Raw genomic sequence first — 17,317 nt, forward strand, 5'->3', positions numbered from 1 at the left:
CTTCTGCCACTAAACACAAGTGAACATTAGGAGTTCAAAAACTGTTCTAACCTCAGCAGGAATGAACGGAGTGGCATTTATTGTCTACCTGGAGACGTTTCAATTAAGATGATGTCAGGATAGACATAACTCATTCTAAAAGTGTTTAGTGAGGCAATTCACACCAGAAATCTTTTTCTGCAGTTTCAATGTGGATTCCTTTGATAGAAGTTATATGGGTGGAAAACAAACCAAATGCAGGAGTATAAGACATGAACATGAACCCTGTGCAATATCTGGTCACTAATGAGGGTTTGGACATTTGGCTTAATGCAACTGAACAATGAACTAAAACTTCTTTTCTGACCTTTGGGCTACAAAATAAATGTTAATCACTCAGCAGTATAACTGCTCAGCAGGGTAAAAATCAGGGTTCAGGTCAGAGTCTAATGCAAAGCAGACATGAGTTCATTTAAAAAGTCACATTCCAGTGACTTCATGACATTTTGCAGGAGATCTCGGAGTATTAAAACACCAAAGTTTCTAATTAAGTGAACTTTGTTTTGAATTAATGTGAGGGCTTTAAGTTTGGGGCTCAGACTCTTATTTTGAAGCAAGAAAGGAAGTAGTTCTTTAATTGCCCTTTTGTATTTATGGAGCAGAGTTATAAAATCTGTGCAGGAAGGAGCTAAACTTTAAGAAACACTTGTGTTGAGTGCAACACAGCTGTACTGTATATGTGCTCAGTCATTGGTCACCACTGCAGTTCCCCTCCAAAACGGTTGGTGGCAGCAGTTAAATGTTTGAAAATGTCAAGAAAATGTTCTTTAGTTGTTGGTCTATGAAAACTTTCTTTATTGTTTGTATTGTCTTATGGGTTCTGGAACATTCTGCTCTCTGCCGTGACAGAGCAGAATGGACAGACTTCTGATGATTAAGTGAACGTATTAATCCCTAGTTTTTCCAACAATCTTAACATTGAACGCAATTTTTTTTTTCTAAAAATTTACTTTACTTCAAACAAATAACATTACATAAAAAAACGAAAGATCTTCAACACAATAAGTAATAGATTGCATTAAAATTAATATAAACGGAATAATAATGTTATTTAAATAATATAAAATAACCACAAACTTGGCAGTATTGGTGTTAAGGTCTCCCAATCTAAAGCATCAATCTTTAAATAAAGTAAACAAAGTGAAATAAATTGATACATTAATAGTTAAAATAAAACAATATGTACACTTTTTTCTAAACTTCCAAATACTGTACTATTAACAAATTCCTGTAAATAGATGTAATAAAGAGTCTGTTACAGCAAAAAGGAAAACAAAAGTAAAAAATATAGATAACAAAGGGATCTGCTTATGAGAGAAAGCTGGATTTCTTAAGAGTTATAGTTTTTACAAGTTTATTATTATTTAAATTAAGTTTTTCGACAGAGCCAACATAAGTTTTTAACTCAGTTTTTTAAAATTATTCAATGTGGGGATTTTGTTTCACTCCATTTCATCTTGTGGACATCATATTTTGCAGGAATAATAATTATTTTACTTTACATATTTCATCTAAACAAAAGGCTGAATTGTTAAAGATGAGCAATATTTGCAACTTTAATTACACAATGTTCTGTCCAACTTTTTCTGTAAAGAGCATTTTGCGAATCCGACCAAAATATTGCAGCAAGAGAAAACTCCACAAATAAACGTTCAGTGCTTTTGACCTTATGATGACAAAAAGAGCAGTTGTTGCTGACATTTACAGAGGAGTAACAAATCTTTAACTGGATAATTTCCAGTTAAATCTCAAATAAAAATGATTTGTTCCTATGAATAAGTATATATATTCATAAGGCAATAAAATAGTTTTTTTGTTTATCTAACTCCATCTTTCTTTTCACATGAGAGTAGGTAAAGTTTCTAAACGAGCTCAGATCAATCTGTTTGTGGTGGGATACTTCCTGGTTCACTGAAACCTTCCTCCTGCTTGTCTCTGGTCCTGTGGGTGACACTGTGCACAGCCAACGACGACCTCTGACCTGAGAGACTCAAGCTGGAAAATTTCCTTACTTATTCAGTGTAAAATTTGAACACCTTTCCTTTGATGGTTGGTTGTGTTTTCTGTTCAGATTACACAGAAACCTTACAAGTTATTACATTTCTTGCACCAACAAAGTTAACATCAAAGTGAACCCACAGATAAAATGACATCAGATGTCTGCGGTAGGTCACTTTAGTTAAAGTAGCTCTGGAAATACATCACCTGTTATAAGAAAAGTAAAATATCAAACTGCGCCAGTGGAAAGAGCCCTTCTCTCTAAAAGCAAAAATAATTACAAACTGAAGTTTATCAGAGCAACTGGTTGGTTCCTTTTAGGGTGAGTTCAATAAGTAATTGGTCATAATGAGCGTTTCTGTCTCCAACATCGTCTTCATGTTCATCAAGCAGGGCCTGCAGCACTCTGCCAATTAAAGGAGCTTTTATCCAAACTACGCAGGGCTGATGGTGTTAGGAGCTGATCTTTCACGCTGCGCATCCCAGGAAACACAGAAAGGCTGGTACACACACACACCAAACTCTGGTACACACACACACCAAACTCTGGTACACACACACATCTTGGCTTGTTCAAGCTGACGTCACAAATCTGGATAATTGTAATCACGGGGCTCTTAGGTCCAGACGGTGCCTGTCTGCCGTATTACAGAGAAATTATTTAAGCAGTTTGATTAGTGAGGAAACTTTCTCTAAAGTATTGTCCAATCACTGTAGCTTCCTCTGTTCTTGTTCTGGCCCGTGTCAAAGTAGAACCAAATCACGGAAGCAGTTCAAGAATATTTAACAGCTGAGATTTCTAGTGCACTTCTTTTATGTTTCCAAGTAATTACAGGAAATTGCTGACAGCCTCAAAGTTTGATGGTGACATGCTAATTGTTAAGCTAATTGCTAAGCACAGCCCGTGTTCCATCAGGTATTGTTTTGATGATGAATAAAAAAGGGGCTCGAGGTTTGAGGGAACATTGTGGTTTCAGTTTTACTTCTGGATTTGGCCTGTTTCCTCAAGCTGCTGATAGTTCAAATAATTCAGACAATCACAGTAGAAACTCAAAGGTGTGTCGTAGAAAGTAGCCTAGGTTGCAAAAGACCTTATAGTTCTATAAAAAGGCTTTATACGCTCTTCCTGTAGTCTCGTATATGCTATCATCATATACTGTCATTTATATATTTCATCTATTTTCCCACATTGAAACAGGGAATGCCCCAAAAAGCTTTTTTTTTTACCTCCTCCAGACCTTTAAGTGGCGCTAGTTCTCTCCGGTCTCACCAAAACTTCTGCCTTTTGTTTGGTCTGGTTCTCTTTCTTCATCAGCCTTTTATTTTCATTCAAGTATTTTAGTGTACAGAAGTTGATTAATCAACTTCAGGTCTTTGTTCCTTATAGGAAGCAGTTGGTCCCCACAACATAGTATTTGTTAGGAAAAAAGTCCTTATACTCTATTAAACAATTTTATGCATTTTCCAGGCATATGGTGCCATTTCATGGCACAATCAATTAACTATATTACCTTCAGTTGTTAAAAAAAATGCTATATATGTAAAATATATAGTTTGACTTCCTAATTTCACGCATGAAATAATCAAATCAATACTCCATGTATCTTTTAGATGAAAGCCTAACATTACAGGATGATGTAAAGCTCTTAAGTACCTGGTCACACAATATAGAGAACATTTAACCTGACATGTTTTTTGGACTGTGGGAGGAAGCCGGAGTCCCCAGAGAGAACCCAGACATGAACAGGGAGAACCTCTAAACATGCACAGACCCCAGGCTGAGACTCAAACCACGACTGAAGACTGAAAATATGGAATAAATACTTGATGAAAGTAGCAGACGTTTTTCAGTGAACGTGTCTATTAAAAACAATTATAATTTCTATAATTTCCTGCTCTTTAGAGAGCAGCACTGACAGTTTAACAAGCTGATTTTAATTAGTTAATTAGCTTGTCAGCGAGCTGCTCTGCAGACATGGTGCTCTGACATTTCACCATACTTTAGGTTTGTCTGTAATGACAAACCTAAACAGTTCAGCAGGCTTTGTTGTAAAGAACAGATATCTGTAGGAGAGACCAAGAGAACGGCCCAGTAACTAAGGGAGGAGAGCTGCGTTTGTGCAGCAGCTGACTCTGGAGCTAAAGCTTTAGCATCTTATTAAAGCATGTGAACCTGAACCAGCAGCATGCCAGGACACTAGAGCTGTTACAGCCTGTCTCTGTGCAGCCATGATCAATACCCACAGCAGAGGAAAATAGTAAACATGTAGCCATGTAGACAGAAATGAGTGAATAAAATATATAACATAAATCTGTTTAGTTTGCTTAAATACAGAACAAGTTATAGACTTCACTTTATGAAGCTTTATACAAAAAATATAATCAAACTTTGAAAAAAGGACAAAACTTTCATGAATATAACAGCAGGTGAAACAGTGCGACTGCTAGGAAGAAGTGCCAACCAATCCCAAAATGATCGTATCTTTGCTACACAATAAAACTTATGCTGCATTTACACCAACCCTGCTTAGCCCTCTTTAATAGAACTGTTTGCTTAGAAAGTCCGGTGTGTTTGGGGAGATGTGAATGCATCATCAAACTCTGATGCGGACCAAAAAGTGAGCCCAGGTCCGTCTACAAACCTCGGTCTCTGTTCGATGAAAGTGAACTCGTTCGAATGCACATGTAACGCTAAACGGACTGGAGACCGCTTTAAAAGCAGGAATTGGACTACAGCGCAAGGCATTCTGGGTGGTTACAACCAAAACAAACGCAACAGTCTAGCATTAGCGGGAGAAATGGCTCGCAGTTTTTTTTCCCACAGACTAAAGAGAAACCCTCCAACTGCTAAAATCTGACAATACTCCATTTCTATTTCCATTTCATGAAGAAGGAAGTGGCACTTCAGAGGTTTTTGTGTCATTTCCTTAAGTGCTTCTTGGTGCAGCGCCCCCGCAGGTCAGGAGGGGAACAGGTGTGTTTCAAAGTGTTTGGTTTGTTTGACGCAGTGCAGTGAGAGAAAGAGAACCGTGGCAGCTGAAGATGGAACAGAGGTTTTAACTTTTTAACTTTTACCCCCCTGAGTCTGCCGGACCATCAGGAGGGTAAAAATCCTTAGAGTCACTAAAAAGTCCATGGACAGGAACAACTGTTCTAGCCATAACCTGTAATCATTTTATGACACTTACACTGTAAAACTAAATCAGAATCAGTCAGAGGAAGTGTATAACATTTAATGATATTTAACTATTAATACCTGAGAGACACGAGGCAAAGCAGCATAAACCACCTTATAGCAGCTTTGAGGTTTCTCTGTAATTTTGATTGAAAATATGGATAATTGCTTTTTGGAGGCGCTTTTCTTTTTAGCTTGTTTAGAAAGAGTTGTTTGCTTAGGCTTATTTAAGTTTTCATGCACTATAGGTTTATGCTAAATATTTTAAATTGCAGCATCCATCAGGAGGGCATCCATGTATGAGCTGGAGCTTTGGCCTCTCCCCGCTGCTCTCTAGAACACCGGCAGCTACTAAATTGATTTTCAGCGCAAACACTGACTGACAAAAATGGATGCTCACCATGCCAGGAATGAAAACAATAAGTGTTTTAATGACGCTGTTCCTTTAAAGCAACAAATAAGATGGTTTTAATTTGAAGCTGACACTAATGCAAAGTGCAATACTACACTATAAAAATATCACGTTAAGCAAGGCTGTTGTTACTATAGTGGAAGAAGATACTGACTGACTAGCGAAGGTGTGTACATCACACAGCTGCTGATGTATCAAGGCTAGAATGAACTTATACACTGTATGTACTTCCTAATTTTGAGAATTTATTATCTATGCAAACTTAATTCAATGATTATTTTTTTAATTTAAAAAAAAATTAAGTGTCATAACTCACATCATCCAAGTATCTTCAAAGAGTCGTCGTGATGCTGTGGGCAGGAAGGATCTCCACTAGCAGTCAGTCTTGCAATGAATCTGAAGAGGCCTCTGACTGAAGACTGTTGCTGTATGATGCTCTCATGACTGATTTGGGACTGGAAAGCTAACAGCTCAATATCCTGGCAGCAGAGATGATATTCCACAGAAACATCTCCTACATGGTGCCATCAGTTGTTAGCAGCTCTGCTAATCCACCTTATTTGCTTTTGCCACTCCTGTCCCGTCTGTTTTGCAGTATCCAGGAGGTTTGTTCCAGATTTGAGGTGCATAGAAGCTGAATGCTGCTTCATGTTTAGTTCAGGAGCTGGGGATGCAGAGCAGAACCAGACCCAGAAGACCTGAGAGGTCTGGAAGGTTGATACGATACATCGGTACGCTTGGCTATGAAATTTCAACTGTCTGCGGAAAGTGTGGTGCCCTCTGAATACACACAGTACACCTGAGTATAGGAGCAGTGTCGTGTTTGGCCTCCACGTCCTCGTATGTTAAGCCGATCGCGGTGAAATGAAAGGAGGAAATGAGTAGAGAAGCTCAAGAAGAAATTACAGACACAAGAGGAATGGTCCCGCCACAGTTCAGCAGTACTTTGGATACTGAAAACAAACAAACAAAAATTTATCAATAATCATCGGCTGATATAAAATGCTTATATGGTGATACGTTTTTTCACCCATATTGCTGAACCCTTGGATGAATAGTCCTCTAGACAGTTCAGTTAAATATTCAACAACAATCTTTTGCAGTTTTTTTTTTTTTTTAATACTCCGCTGTCACCAAGTTTCTCTCAGACATAGCTGATCTCCTGATAGAGAAACTGAAGCTTGTAATTTGGAGAAAACATCAGGGGAAATATTTTAGATACGGATTAAAAAATATTCATTAACACGTTATGAGGCTGTGGTGGCTTGGGGGGAGAAGGGGAGGGGTCGCTTTTTTGGGGGGGTCTTGAGACCTGATCTCTTCTTCTCTCTTGCACAATCTGGCAACAGCAACCGTACAGCAGAATTAGCATCCAGCTTATTAAAAATCTGTTAATGATCCAGGGGGGTTGTAATGTGTTTTTTTATACACCTGTGCCTCGGATTACCATAAAAAAATTTCTGGAAGCCATAAAATATGACTTTCACTAAGACGTAGCTTCCTTATGTCTCATGTCATAAACATAAATTAGTTATTTAACCTGCATTACAGTTAAAGATGATAGAAAATATAATCTATAGACTATTCACAATGGTAATAAAAAATTTTTTTTGAAGTTTTTCTTGACAAAATTTTATCTGAAAATAATCCTGTCATAAAAAACAACCCTACTCTCTGTACCAGGAGCTTCTGGGATCCATCTCTACCCCTGGGAAATTGTTTTAAACCAGATAAATGCTTTGGAGACGCGCGTGAGGGGTAATAAAGACCCCAGGAAACTACACTGGTCCATGGGAATGGTTCCTGTAGTGAAAATGCAGTTAGTCACACAGAGTTGGTCGAATTTGCCCCAGAACAGAGTTGATTTAGCTCAGTGAGGAGCTCTGAATATGCAGCAGGTCTGGACAGGAGCAGCAGGCTGCTGGAGAAACAGATCCATCATATATAGCAGTTTGGAAGAAAAAAAAAAACACGAAAATGTTTTGGGGTTTTTTCCCAATATGAACTTCGAGAGGCTGCAGGAGGCACAAGGAAGACTAAAGGTGCAACATTGCCCTCTGGTGGCGTCATGAAGAAATCACCAATATTAACTGGTATCTAAGTTGAACGAACTGCTAAAATCCCTTCACGTTTTTCTCATGTCTGTCTAACCATTTGAAAATGGTTTCATATATCACAGAACAGTCTTATTAAAAAATGAGGTGAGGGATAAATAGTAGCCCAGTTAGTACATTTCAGAGCTGTTTAGTGAGCGATCTCATAGACAGCACAGAAAAGCTGGACTTTAATTTGTAGATACTGTTTGATGTGTTACCAGTTATTTTTGCTCCTCTCTGATGGAACCAGCTCCTTGTTCGGTGAGGTACACGCTCTGTAGACTCGGCTTCAAACCTGTAATAAAACTTGTAGCCAAAGCCACTTCAAATGAACCGTTAGCAATCAGGTGCATCTTTAATTAATTAAAAATATAATCTGAATATTTTCAGATTAAATATTAAGAAATATTTCATTATTTAATTAAATAACTTTAATTAAATTCTTAATTTTTATTCGTCTTATGTTAATGGGTTGCAAAACGAGGAATTAAAGTCAAAACTGCATTTGGGAGCTCTGAGAAAACCTTGGACATAAACTGGAAATTTTAGCAGAACCTTGCAGGTGCCTCTCGCTTTGCTCTCTGCTTCCCCGATTTGGCATAATATTGGCAAACTTGAATTCAACATGAAATTTTGCAATGATGTTTCTCAAAGTCTTGACCTTTCTGTGCCTTCTCGGGTCGCCCAAGGTTAAATGGTTTCACAAATGTAAGGCCATACTGAAGAAGAGCAGCTAAGGTAAACCAGGTGCTGGTAGTTAAGCTGAATTAAAGGCCCATGCTTCTCCTGAACACAAGCACCTTTGGACGGTCCGCTTGCACTCAAGTTCTCCTGAGTCTCCTGAGTCTTGCTTGAGGAAGTGATTCAGGTTGTTGGTGCAGAAACACATCCAGAACTTGTGGGACACCTGGGATCATTGCTGAGCGTTTACTGGAGAATAAAGCTCTGGGCCCGGTTCTCCCTGACTGCTCCCACTTGAGGGGAGAGGTGGACCACTCACTGCGGGATCTTCGTGACATTTTTAGGAATCTCTGAGAGGTCCATGGCTTCAGTCGGCCAAGACAAGAGGAGGCCAGTTGGAAATCTGACCCCAGGAGGCGTCTTGGTGTCCATCACCACCTTCCTAACATCTAAAATACTATGTTTCAGTACTATCTTATTGTGTCATTTTTTTTGTCATGTAAATGGAGGAAGAAAAAACAATATAGACTCAAAAGAATCGGCAGCACATAACCTTAAAAAACCTGTATCAGTCGATCTCTACTCTGAACCTTCACTCTCAAAAATTCTGTTTCCAGCAGCTGTGAAGGCTTAAACTAAAGTAACATAAATATGAGCAATACCTAACTGAAATACTTCATAATTAATATCAATATTTTTCTTTTCTGTTTCTTGTCTCTGCTTTCAGTTTCCCGTGTAAGCTTTAAAAAGGAGTAAGTCTCTGCACTCTTCTTTTCAGCATCTCACTGAGACGGTCTGGCAAAAACACAGCATCATTTCAAAATCACAAAATTGTACCAAGTATTTGTCTAGATTCTTGTGCAAATATTTTAAGTGCACTCAAAACAAGACAAAACTAGCTTACAGGTAACTTTTCAGCAAAAAAATAATAAATAGAAGCTTGTTTTGAGTCAATTATACCTTAATATTAATGAAAAAAATATTTCGATTAGCAGATAATTTACCTTATAATGTTTTCATCAATATTAAGGTATTAATGATTTAAAACAAGCACCTATATCTTGCAGAAAAGTTTAACCGGATGAACCAACTAATCCACCAGATAGTGCCATCTGCAGACTGTGTGCTGCAATACAAGTGAATGTTGGCATCAAAAAGCACCAAGAAGACCTGGGAGGATCTGTTTTGTTGTTGGTCACCTTGGGGTGGAAGTAAAGACCAGGTCTGTAGCTCCTGTAGAAGAAAAAAAAAGTCATATTCAGCAAGTTCACAGATGATTCTGTTATTTCAACTCTCTTGTTATGAAATGCACACATTCTGGTATTTTTATTGACCAAGACAAAGATTCTGTGAGAATGCAGGTTTGCCTTCAAGGCAGATGTTGAGGTGACCTCTGGATTGGGTCTCTGCTTTTTGGTGATGTGGTTTTGTTGGCTTCATCAGATTGTGGTCTACAGCTCTCACTGGAGCCGTTCAGAGCTGAATGGCCTTTGCCGGGTCAGGGAAGCGGTTCTGTCCCAAGTGGAGGAGTTCCAGTATGTCAGGGTCATCAATGAGGGATAAAGAAAGGGCCTCGAGAGCAAAAGGCAAATTGGTCTGTTGTGAAGATGGCAAAGTCCAAAAATGAATCTTGATTTAGTGGTTGATCTGCTACTACCCTCATCTACGGTCACAAGCTCTGGGTAGTGACTAAAAGAACAAGATCAGATACAAACGTCTGAAATGAGTTCTCTCTGTGTTCTCCTACAGATAGGGTGAAGCTCAGCCATCCTGGAGTGGAGCTGCTGCAGCTCCATGTGGAGGGGAGCCTGGTGGCTCAGGCATCTGGTTAGGACGCCTCCCTGCTGAGGTGTTCAGGTCCCACCAGCAGAAGACCCAGAACACAGAGGGACGATGTCTCTGACGGCCTGTGAACACCTTGGGATTCCCCAAGAGGAGCTGGCAGCAGCCTAAGGTCATGGAGGCCAACAAAGCTGCTACATCCATGACCCAACCCTAGAGAAGTGATGATGTAACCTGCACTGAAGTTAGTTGAGTATTTTGAAGTAATGCTGCTCAAGTGCAACTTGCCTATTCTATCCACCTTAAAGTTTTTTTCTAAGTTACTATCCAGCCATATAGTATCTAAAGCAGGGGTCTCAAACTCCAGTCCTCGAGGGCCGCAGTCCTGCAACTTTAGATGTGCCTCTGCTGCACCACACCTGAACAGAATAATTAGGTCATTAAGGCTCTGGAGAACTGATCTACACAAGCAGGAGGTAATTAAGTCATTTCATTCTGGTGTTTTGTACCTGTGGCACATCTAAAAACTGCAGGACTGCAGCCCCTGATCTAAAGCCTTGTACAGACGTACCCAACATTGCCTTTTAGCACTTTGAAACCTTCTCTGAAATTAATCATCATCAATAGTTCTCCAATTAGTCTAGTTGGCTATACTTTATGCACCTCACCACTAAAACGCCAACCTTTAGCGCTGCTCAGTTTTTGCCAAGTTCTGTTAATCATTTAAATACGTGCAGGTCTCCCAGCTTCAAACGTCCTAGTTAAACTGTATGTCGCAATCTCACCAGCAGAGGGAGCCATAATCCAACCCAGCAGCTTTCACATTGAGGATGTACATTATAATGGACACTTTCTTCTAAAACAAGAACAAGACATTTACACAGCAACCAATTTTACACTTTATTTGTTTTAGTACAACAGTTTAAGTCAGCTAGCCACTTTTCTAATGAAATGCCAGAAGTGTATTGCTCTTATGCATTCCATGTGTAGACATCTGCTCAGTGATGTTGAAAATGACCTCCAGTTGCATGATGGGCATGTTAATTCACAGCTATACAGCAAGAAGTCGTGTGCTTTAAGTCAACCCCATATTTTTTTTTCATATTTTTTTTTTTACAAAAGCCAAGAATCAGCAGTGGCGCAAAAACCCCCATGACCTGCCGGTAAACGTCAGCTGAATCTGGGAGCAAAGCTGCATGTCCAACAGCCAACACCTCGATGGAAACTTGTGCTACTTTTTAAATATACAGTAAGTGCCAAGAACAGGTGTGGTTCACAGACGTTTTCAAACCCACTATGAAAGGGGTGGTAGTAAAAGACCGATGCATAGTAACATGCTTCCCGAGAGAATAAAAAACACACACCGCTAATATCAAAGGAAGGGGGCTCAAGCTGCACGGACAAGCTACATGATGATTACAGCAGACTCAGAGGAATTATCCACATGTAGAACGAGCGCAACTACACTGACATAGCAGGAGAGTTGAAAAATTTCACAAAGTAGAAGTTGTATTTCCAAAAGAGGTGGGTCGTGAAAAAACAATACTGGCTGAACAAAAAATAAATTAATCTTTGGATACGTAAAAAACCCTATACAATCTCCCGGTGGTTCCCCCTCAGTCCTCTGAGCCGCCTTCTGAGCCAGGCTCCTTGTCCTTATTCTTCCTCACCTCTTCCAACTTCTTGTCCTGTAAAGACAAAAGGAGAAGGTAACAGTGGATCCCCATGTCGCTCCACGCAAACGTCCAGGCAAACGCCACCAACCTTCTCCTTGAACTTCTCATTCATGGCTGCCATAATGGCTGTGCGGTTCTCTTTGTTGGCCTCCATCTTCTGATTGAGCTTCTCCTCTGCCATCTTGCTGAAGTTGTTGTTCTCCTCCATAGCTTTCTGCAGCACTTCCTTTTCATGCTCCCGCTTCTCGGCTAAGTGCTTCAGAACCTCGGCTTCATGATTCTGATGGCGGAGAGGGAAGTTAGCCTCAGACCACTTTAGCAAACTCTCCACTACTTGTATACAAAGGCAGAAGACAAACCATTCAAGGGGTTTGACAAGTTTGTGGTCTTCTCTTCTTACCTTGCGCCTCTCTTCTGCAGCATCCAGCTTTCTCTGAATTTCCTCAAGAGAGACGTCCTTCTTTTTGGGAGGAGACAAGGGGAACTCTCCTTTACCATCAGGGGCTGGAGCACCCAGGATGACCTCAAAGGCCTGGCCAGATGCCCGCTTGTCAAGCTCCTTGACCTGGATATCTGAAGAACACCAGAGTAAAGACACCAAGAGATTCCAGCAATTTAAAAAGATACATTTACTTTAAATGCAAAACTACCTTCAGCTGATGCCATCTTGGACACAAGTGCAGGACAGGTAACCTGAAAGACAGCAGATTGTATTCATACAGTATAAAAGCTGATCATTAATAAAGAGAATACATGATTGCATGATGGATTGTAGCACAGAAAACTTAACTGATTTTGACTGCAGCTTGTAGCTTTATTCATAAAAAAAAAACAAAAGATTGAATTTCTAAATTAATTTAAATCATAAATGTGAAACATATGGCACTTTTGGCCTTTAGCAATCACATCATTTAAAGCAGGGGCCTGTAGCCTGGACCACCCAAAGGGCCATTTGCAGCAAGTTAAAAAAAAAAAAAAATCCAATGTGCAGGGAGTGCAGGTAAACTTTCTATGGGATGTTTATTTGTGGGAAATTTTGTATAAACATTATTTTGACGATGTCTCATCTAATATATATATATATATGTGTGTGTGTGTGTGTGTGTGTGTGTTGCTGGTTCCATCTTCATTCTGTTGTGGGGAAAAACATCAATGGAAAACTGAACTGCTCAAAATAACACCTGTTATATTTAAAACCCATTTAACTGGTTCATTTTTAACTACAGTGACTAGTCATTAGTTGTAGTTAGTTGTTATTCATTATGAAAGGGCCAAAGAGCCGCAGGTCGCTGACCCCTGCTCCGGTCATATACAGAGGAAAAATCTTTGTTCACGCTGCCAATAAAAAAGAAAAGAAACAGCGACATCTGGTGGCGCACTGCATGTCTGCATAAAACCACCGCCCATCAACCCACACGGCATTCAGAGCCTCCGTGTCGCGCACGCGCCATTGTTTATGTTCCAAATTGTAACAGCATTGGCATTCAGATCGATCAGAGACCGATCGACCCCCCCTCTCCACCCAAAGGGAGGGGCTCCTGGATAAGCAGAGCCACAGTGTTAATAGTTAATGAGACCAGTCACAGTTTGCTGGAACAAAAGGCTGCCAGTGGGGTGTGTTCGGCGCCTAGACGCGACATAAGAGACACATAAGCGAGATGAATGAGGAATGTGCAGATCCACGGGATCCACGGGAACATCAGCAGCAGGCAGCACCTGTTCCTTCCACCATGTGCTCGGAACAAGAGGGAGCCAGGGAGGGGTGAACCCACAGAACAAAAGCCACAAAGAAATGGCTGGAAAAATATCTGCTCTACTGTGACCAACAACGAGCAAAGACATAACAGCAGCCATGTTCTGTGATGAAACGGCTCTCTGGTTAATTAGACGGCTGAAGAACCGTTCAGTTATTCCAGAAACAGAACCCGTCCTGGCATTTCTCTGGGCTAACAGCTAGCTTAAGTTCTTTGTTTACCCTTTTTAAAAGCCAAAAACCACGAAAAAAAAAGTCGTACATATGAACAGAATAAAGATTTAACAGCCCAAACAGACAGAACTGGCCAACAATTAGCGTTTCATCAAGACAACAAAGCTTCAAATACTTTAACAAGTATTTGAAGCTTTGAAGATATATTGAATTTATATCTTAGTCGTATAAATTCAATTTGATGGGTGTTATTAGCTCCATTTGGAGAAAGCAGCAAACAAAGGAGCTTTTATTCTGACGGCAACAAGGCGGGCAGCCACAGACAAAGGGGAGCTCAGACTGGACACTTGGATGAAAAATACGTTTTGTTTTTTTTTAAATGCGTATATAAAAATAAACTGACCACTAAAATATTTTAGGAAATTTAAATACAAAGATAGTCGAGTTGAAGAGGCAGAAATGACTGGTCTGAATGTCCCTCAGAGCCGACCGTGCCGCTGTCTCCCCGAGTACAATGGGCCGCCGACACGAACAACGGCCGCCTGTCTCCACTAAAACAAAGAACAACAACAGCCGAGCACGTTTTCCTAAAGCCTTTAGCTCACATCCAGCCGTAATTCACACAAATTACGTAAACTCAAACAAATGACTACAAAACGATTCACTCTAAGGTGAAGAAACCTTCCGCCGATTAAAGAAACTTGACCCAATAAGTGAGGATTTGTAACGTCCGGTGCTGAGGTGAATACTCCTACCTACAGACGCGGCTCTCCTGTCGGGTTTCTGGGCTACAGATGCTGCCTGCCTGTCACACCCACCTCCAACAAGCCGCGGATGCTGCTCAGCTCCTCTCTCTTAGGTTTCACCACAAGCCTCAGGCGCGAGCAGCCTCAGCGCGCGCATTTAATAGAACGCGGCCCGTGACGTTGCAGCTGTCTGCCACCAATCAGTTGGCGCTATTCTGCGCGTGGGGATTGTAGTTTTTTCTTAAGAATCTTCAACGTGATGGCGCAACCATTTAGCTCTGTTTTTGCTGCCTATTGTAATGTGTGGAGTGTGTCCTCTATTATTCTATCGCTAGTTATGTGCTAGTTATTTTTTGTTCTTCATAAACAAACATTTTAAAAACCTTCTTGACTAAACATATCAAGTTTTACACACATATTCATTGTTATTGGTATTTTAAGATGAAACAAGCTAAAAACCTAAAACGTTAGTCTAGACTCCATTACTCTAACGCCTGATGATTATGTAACACAGTCACTTAAATACAGCAGAAATAACGAAGAAAAAGACAGATTTATTTTTTAGCATCCCTATGAACATCTGAATGAACAATAGAATGCCTTCACTAGAGGAAAATTAAAGTTTTGGGCTGGCCTAATCCAGTTAAGAAGTAAATCTTTCTGCGTTTCCTGACAGCAATTTTGGTCACTTTAAGAGATTCTGAGAGCTTTTGCTAGGCAGAGTGTGCAAATATCACCAAGTAGACTCCAACCAAAGTTGAGTGGTTGTTGTTTTCCAGTCGAAATGTGATTCAACTTGAAAAATGGAGTTAGTTTGAAGTTAGATGAATCCATATGAGAAACATGCTGACTTTTGACATGGAAAATGACGAGAACACATGTGTGTAAAACAAGAAAAAACTGTTTTAAACGTGCTTTCTCTAACTGTAGCTGTAATCTAATCAACCAGTCACTGAAATATGGCTAACTTTAGTAATTTGGATTGCCCAAATGTAATACTAAAGTCAAAAAGAAAAATGGTCATAATGAGGTATTTGTGTGTAGAAATTTGAGGAAAGAGATTAATTGAAAACAATTTGGCAAAAGGCTGTAACATAACATGATATGGAAAAAAGGAAGCACTGTCAGCACTTTCTGGATGCACTGTGCAATCATTTGGAAAAATATTTTGAACCTTCCTTGCCAGTGAGATGTAGCTTATTTTGGGAAAGAACTTTTTTTAATATTTGGAGGCGTGTGAAGTTTCACATGTCCAGTTGTTAGCCTGGAGCGTCGAATATCTGCATATTAGCTTTGGAAAAAAAAGAACTGAAGGTGGAACCAAGCAGAATGATGCGTATGATGTCATTCATATATTTTTCAATGTATTTGCGTTCTTTCATAGAGGTAGCCATGCTGGCCATGTGTGTTTTTGCTGAGGAAACTGCTGTGAGCGGTCGTCTGGACCCTGAACTTAATGATCAGCTGATTCAAACATGAAGCATCAGCACACATGGCGCTGGGCAGAGTCCAGCTAGCAATAACCACTGGAGAAGATTTTAAAGAGCGCACTGCGGCAATTCAAAGACCAACACAGGCCGGAGCTTTGTCAAGGCACATTTCAAAAAAAACAGACGTGACATTCTGAGATAAAACCCTCCGATAAAACCATTGCTCCTTTTGGAAATGCCAAACTTTAGGACAGCAAGCACTCCCTGGATTTTTTTTATCAACTATTTTTAACTTACCATTATTCTGATGACAGCAGAAGGCGATCAGTGTTTGTTCTGTCACAGAGACGCTGCACTAAAAGTATTTGATGTGAGAACATTTAGATCTATTTTTACCTCTGCCTTGTATGAATATCATTTCATTTTGTAGGTTGGCTCTCCGATTGCTATCAGTGTTGAAATCACTTTCAGTGATGTCGCCTGGATGCATGTGAAGCATTCACTTCTCCACCCGGTCCAGATGTTTGGCTTATGTTCACATCTGTTTGTCTTGAAAACCTTAAGAAGTCCCAATTATTTAAGCAATTTTCCTTTTTTTATTGACATTTTAGTTATAAATGTCACAACTAAATGTCTGATTATAACAGTAGCTGTCCACTACAAATGTGCGCAAAACTTTGTCTATATTCCGCTAACATCAGAAAACAAAATTTTGCATTTGAAGTGTTTCCATTAAATAAGAAAGGAAGTTAGAAATCACACATAAATTTGTTTGTTTGAGCGATAAGTCTTTAAAAACATCCCATGCCGTCATCCTCCTACCACTTCCTGTCATCTTCTACTTTGTAGTTTGTACCAGGGACAACATCCAGTTGCTGATTGTGTGACGTGTGATGCAAAAAAAATTTAAAATTAAAAATTGCTTCCATTGCAGTTTTGCAAAAGAATCCAATTTTTATATGGCCAAAAAAGCACTTAATCATAGAGCCAAAACGTTTTATTGAAAACATAGAGGTTTTTCTAAGTTGGTGTTTAAGTTTATTTTCAAAATGTCAAATTATGCAAGTAAATGGTCAATGGAATTACAGAAGCTAGTTTGAAACATTTGAAAAGTGTTCTTCAGAAATGTTGTTTGTTTGAAGTAAAAGTTGAGCACATCACAAAAACACAACATGATCATGAAGTCAAAGGGTTTGAGTCAAAGTGAAGTCATAAGTCATTGGTGTGTAAATCCGAATCAAGTCCAAAATCCTATGATTTCATCCAGTTGAGTCATTAAATCTGTGACTCGTGTCTGACTAGATTCCAAGCCACATGACTCGACTTCCACACTTCTGGAAAAATACAAGAAGAGA

General features: G+C 39.7%; 1 protein-coding gene across 2 annotated transcripts; it reads right to left on the reverse strand.

The window, feature by feature from the left end:
- Positions 1-11,070: 11,070 nt before the first annotated feature.
- Positions 11,071-14,731, reverse strand: LOC114156456 (stathmin-like). 2 transcript variants are annotated; one of them, XM_028036904.1, is made up of 5 exons: positions 14,605-14,731; positions 12,510-12,552; positions 12,260-12,432; positions 11,948-12,139; positions 11,071-11,871 (listed from the first exon to the last, which is right to left on the reverse strand). In XM_028036904.1, exons 2-5 carry the CDS (start codon positions 12,523-12,525, stop codon positions 11,800-11,802), a joined length of 453 nt encoding a protein of 150 aa, XP_027892705.1. In that variant the 5' UTR covers positions 12,526-12,552; positions 14,605-14,731; the 3' UTR covers positions 11,071-11,799. The 2 variants fall into 2 exon arrangements, with proteins under 2 accessions (XP_027892705.1, XP_027892704.1); XM_028036903.1 differs by having other exon boundaries at positions 14,542-14,684.
- Between the last annotated feature and the right edge of the window lie 2,586 nt (positions 14,732-17,317).

This window comes from Xiphophorus couchianus, chromosome 13 (genome assembly GCF_001444195.1).
Source record: "Xiphophorus couchianus chromosome 13, X_couchianus-1.0, whole genome shotgun sequence".
In the NCBI taxonomy this organism is placed as follows: Eukaryota; Metazoa; Chordata; class Actinopteri; order Cyprinodontiformes; family Poeciliidae; genus Xiphophorus; species Xiphophorus couchianus.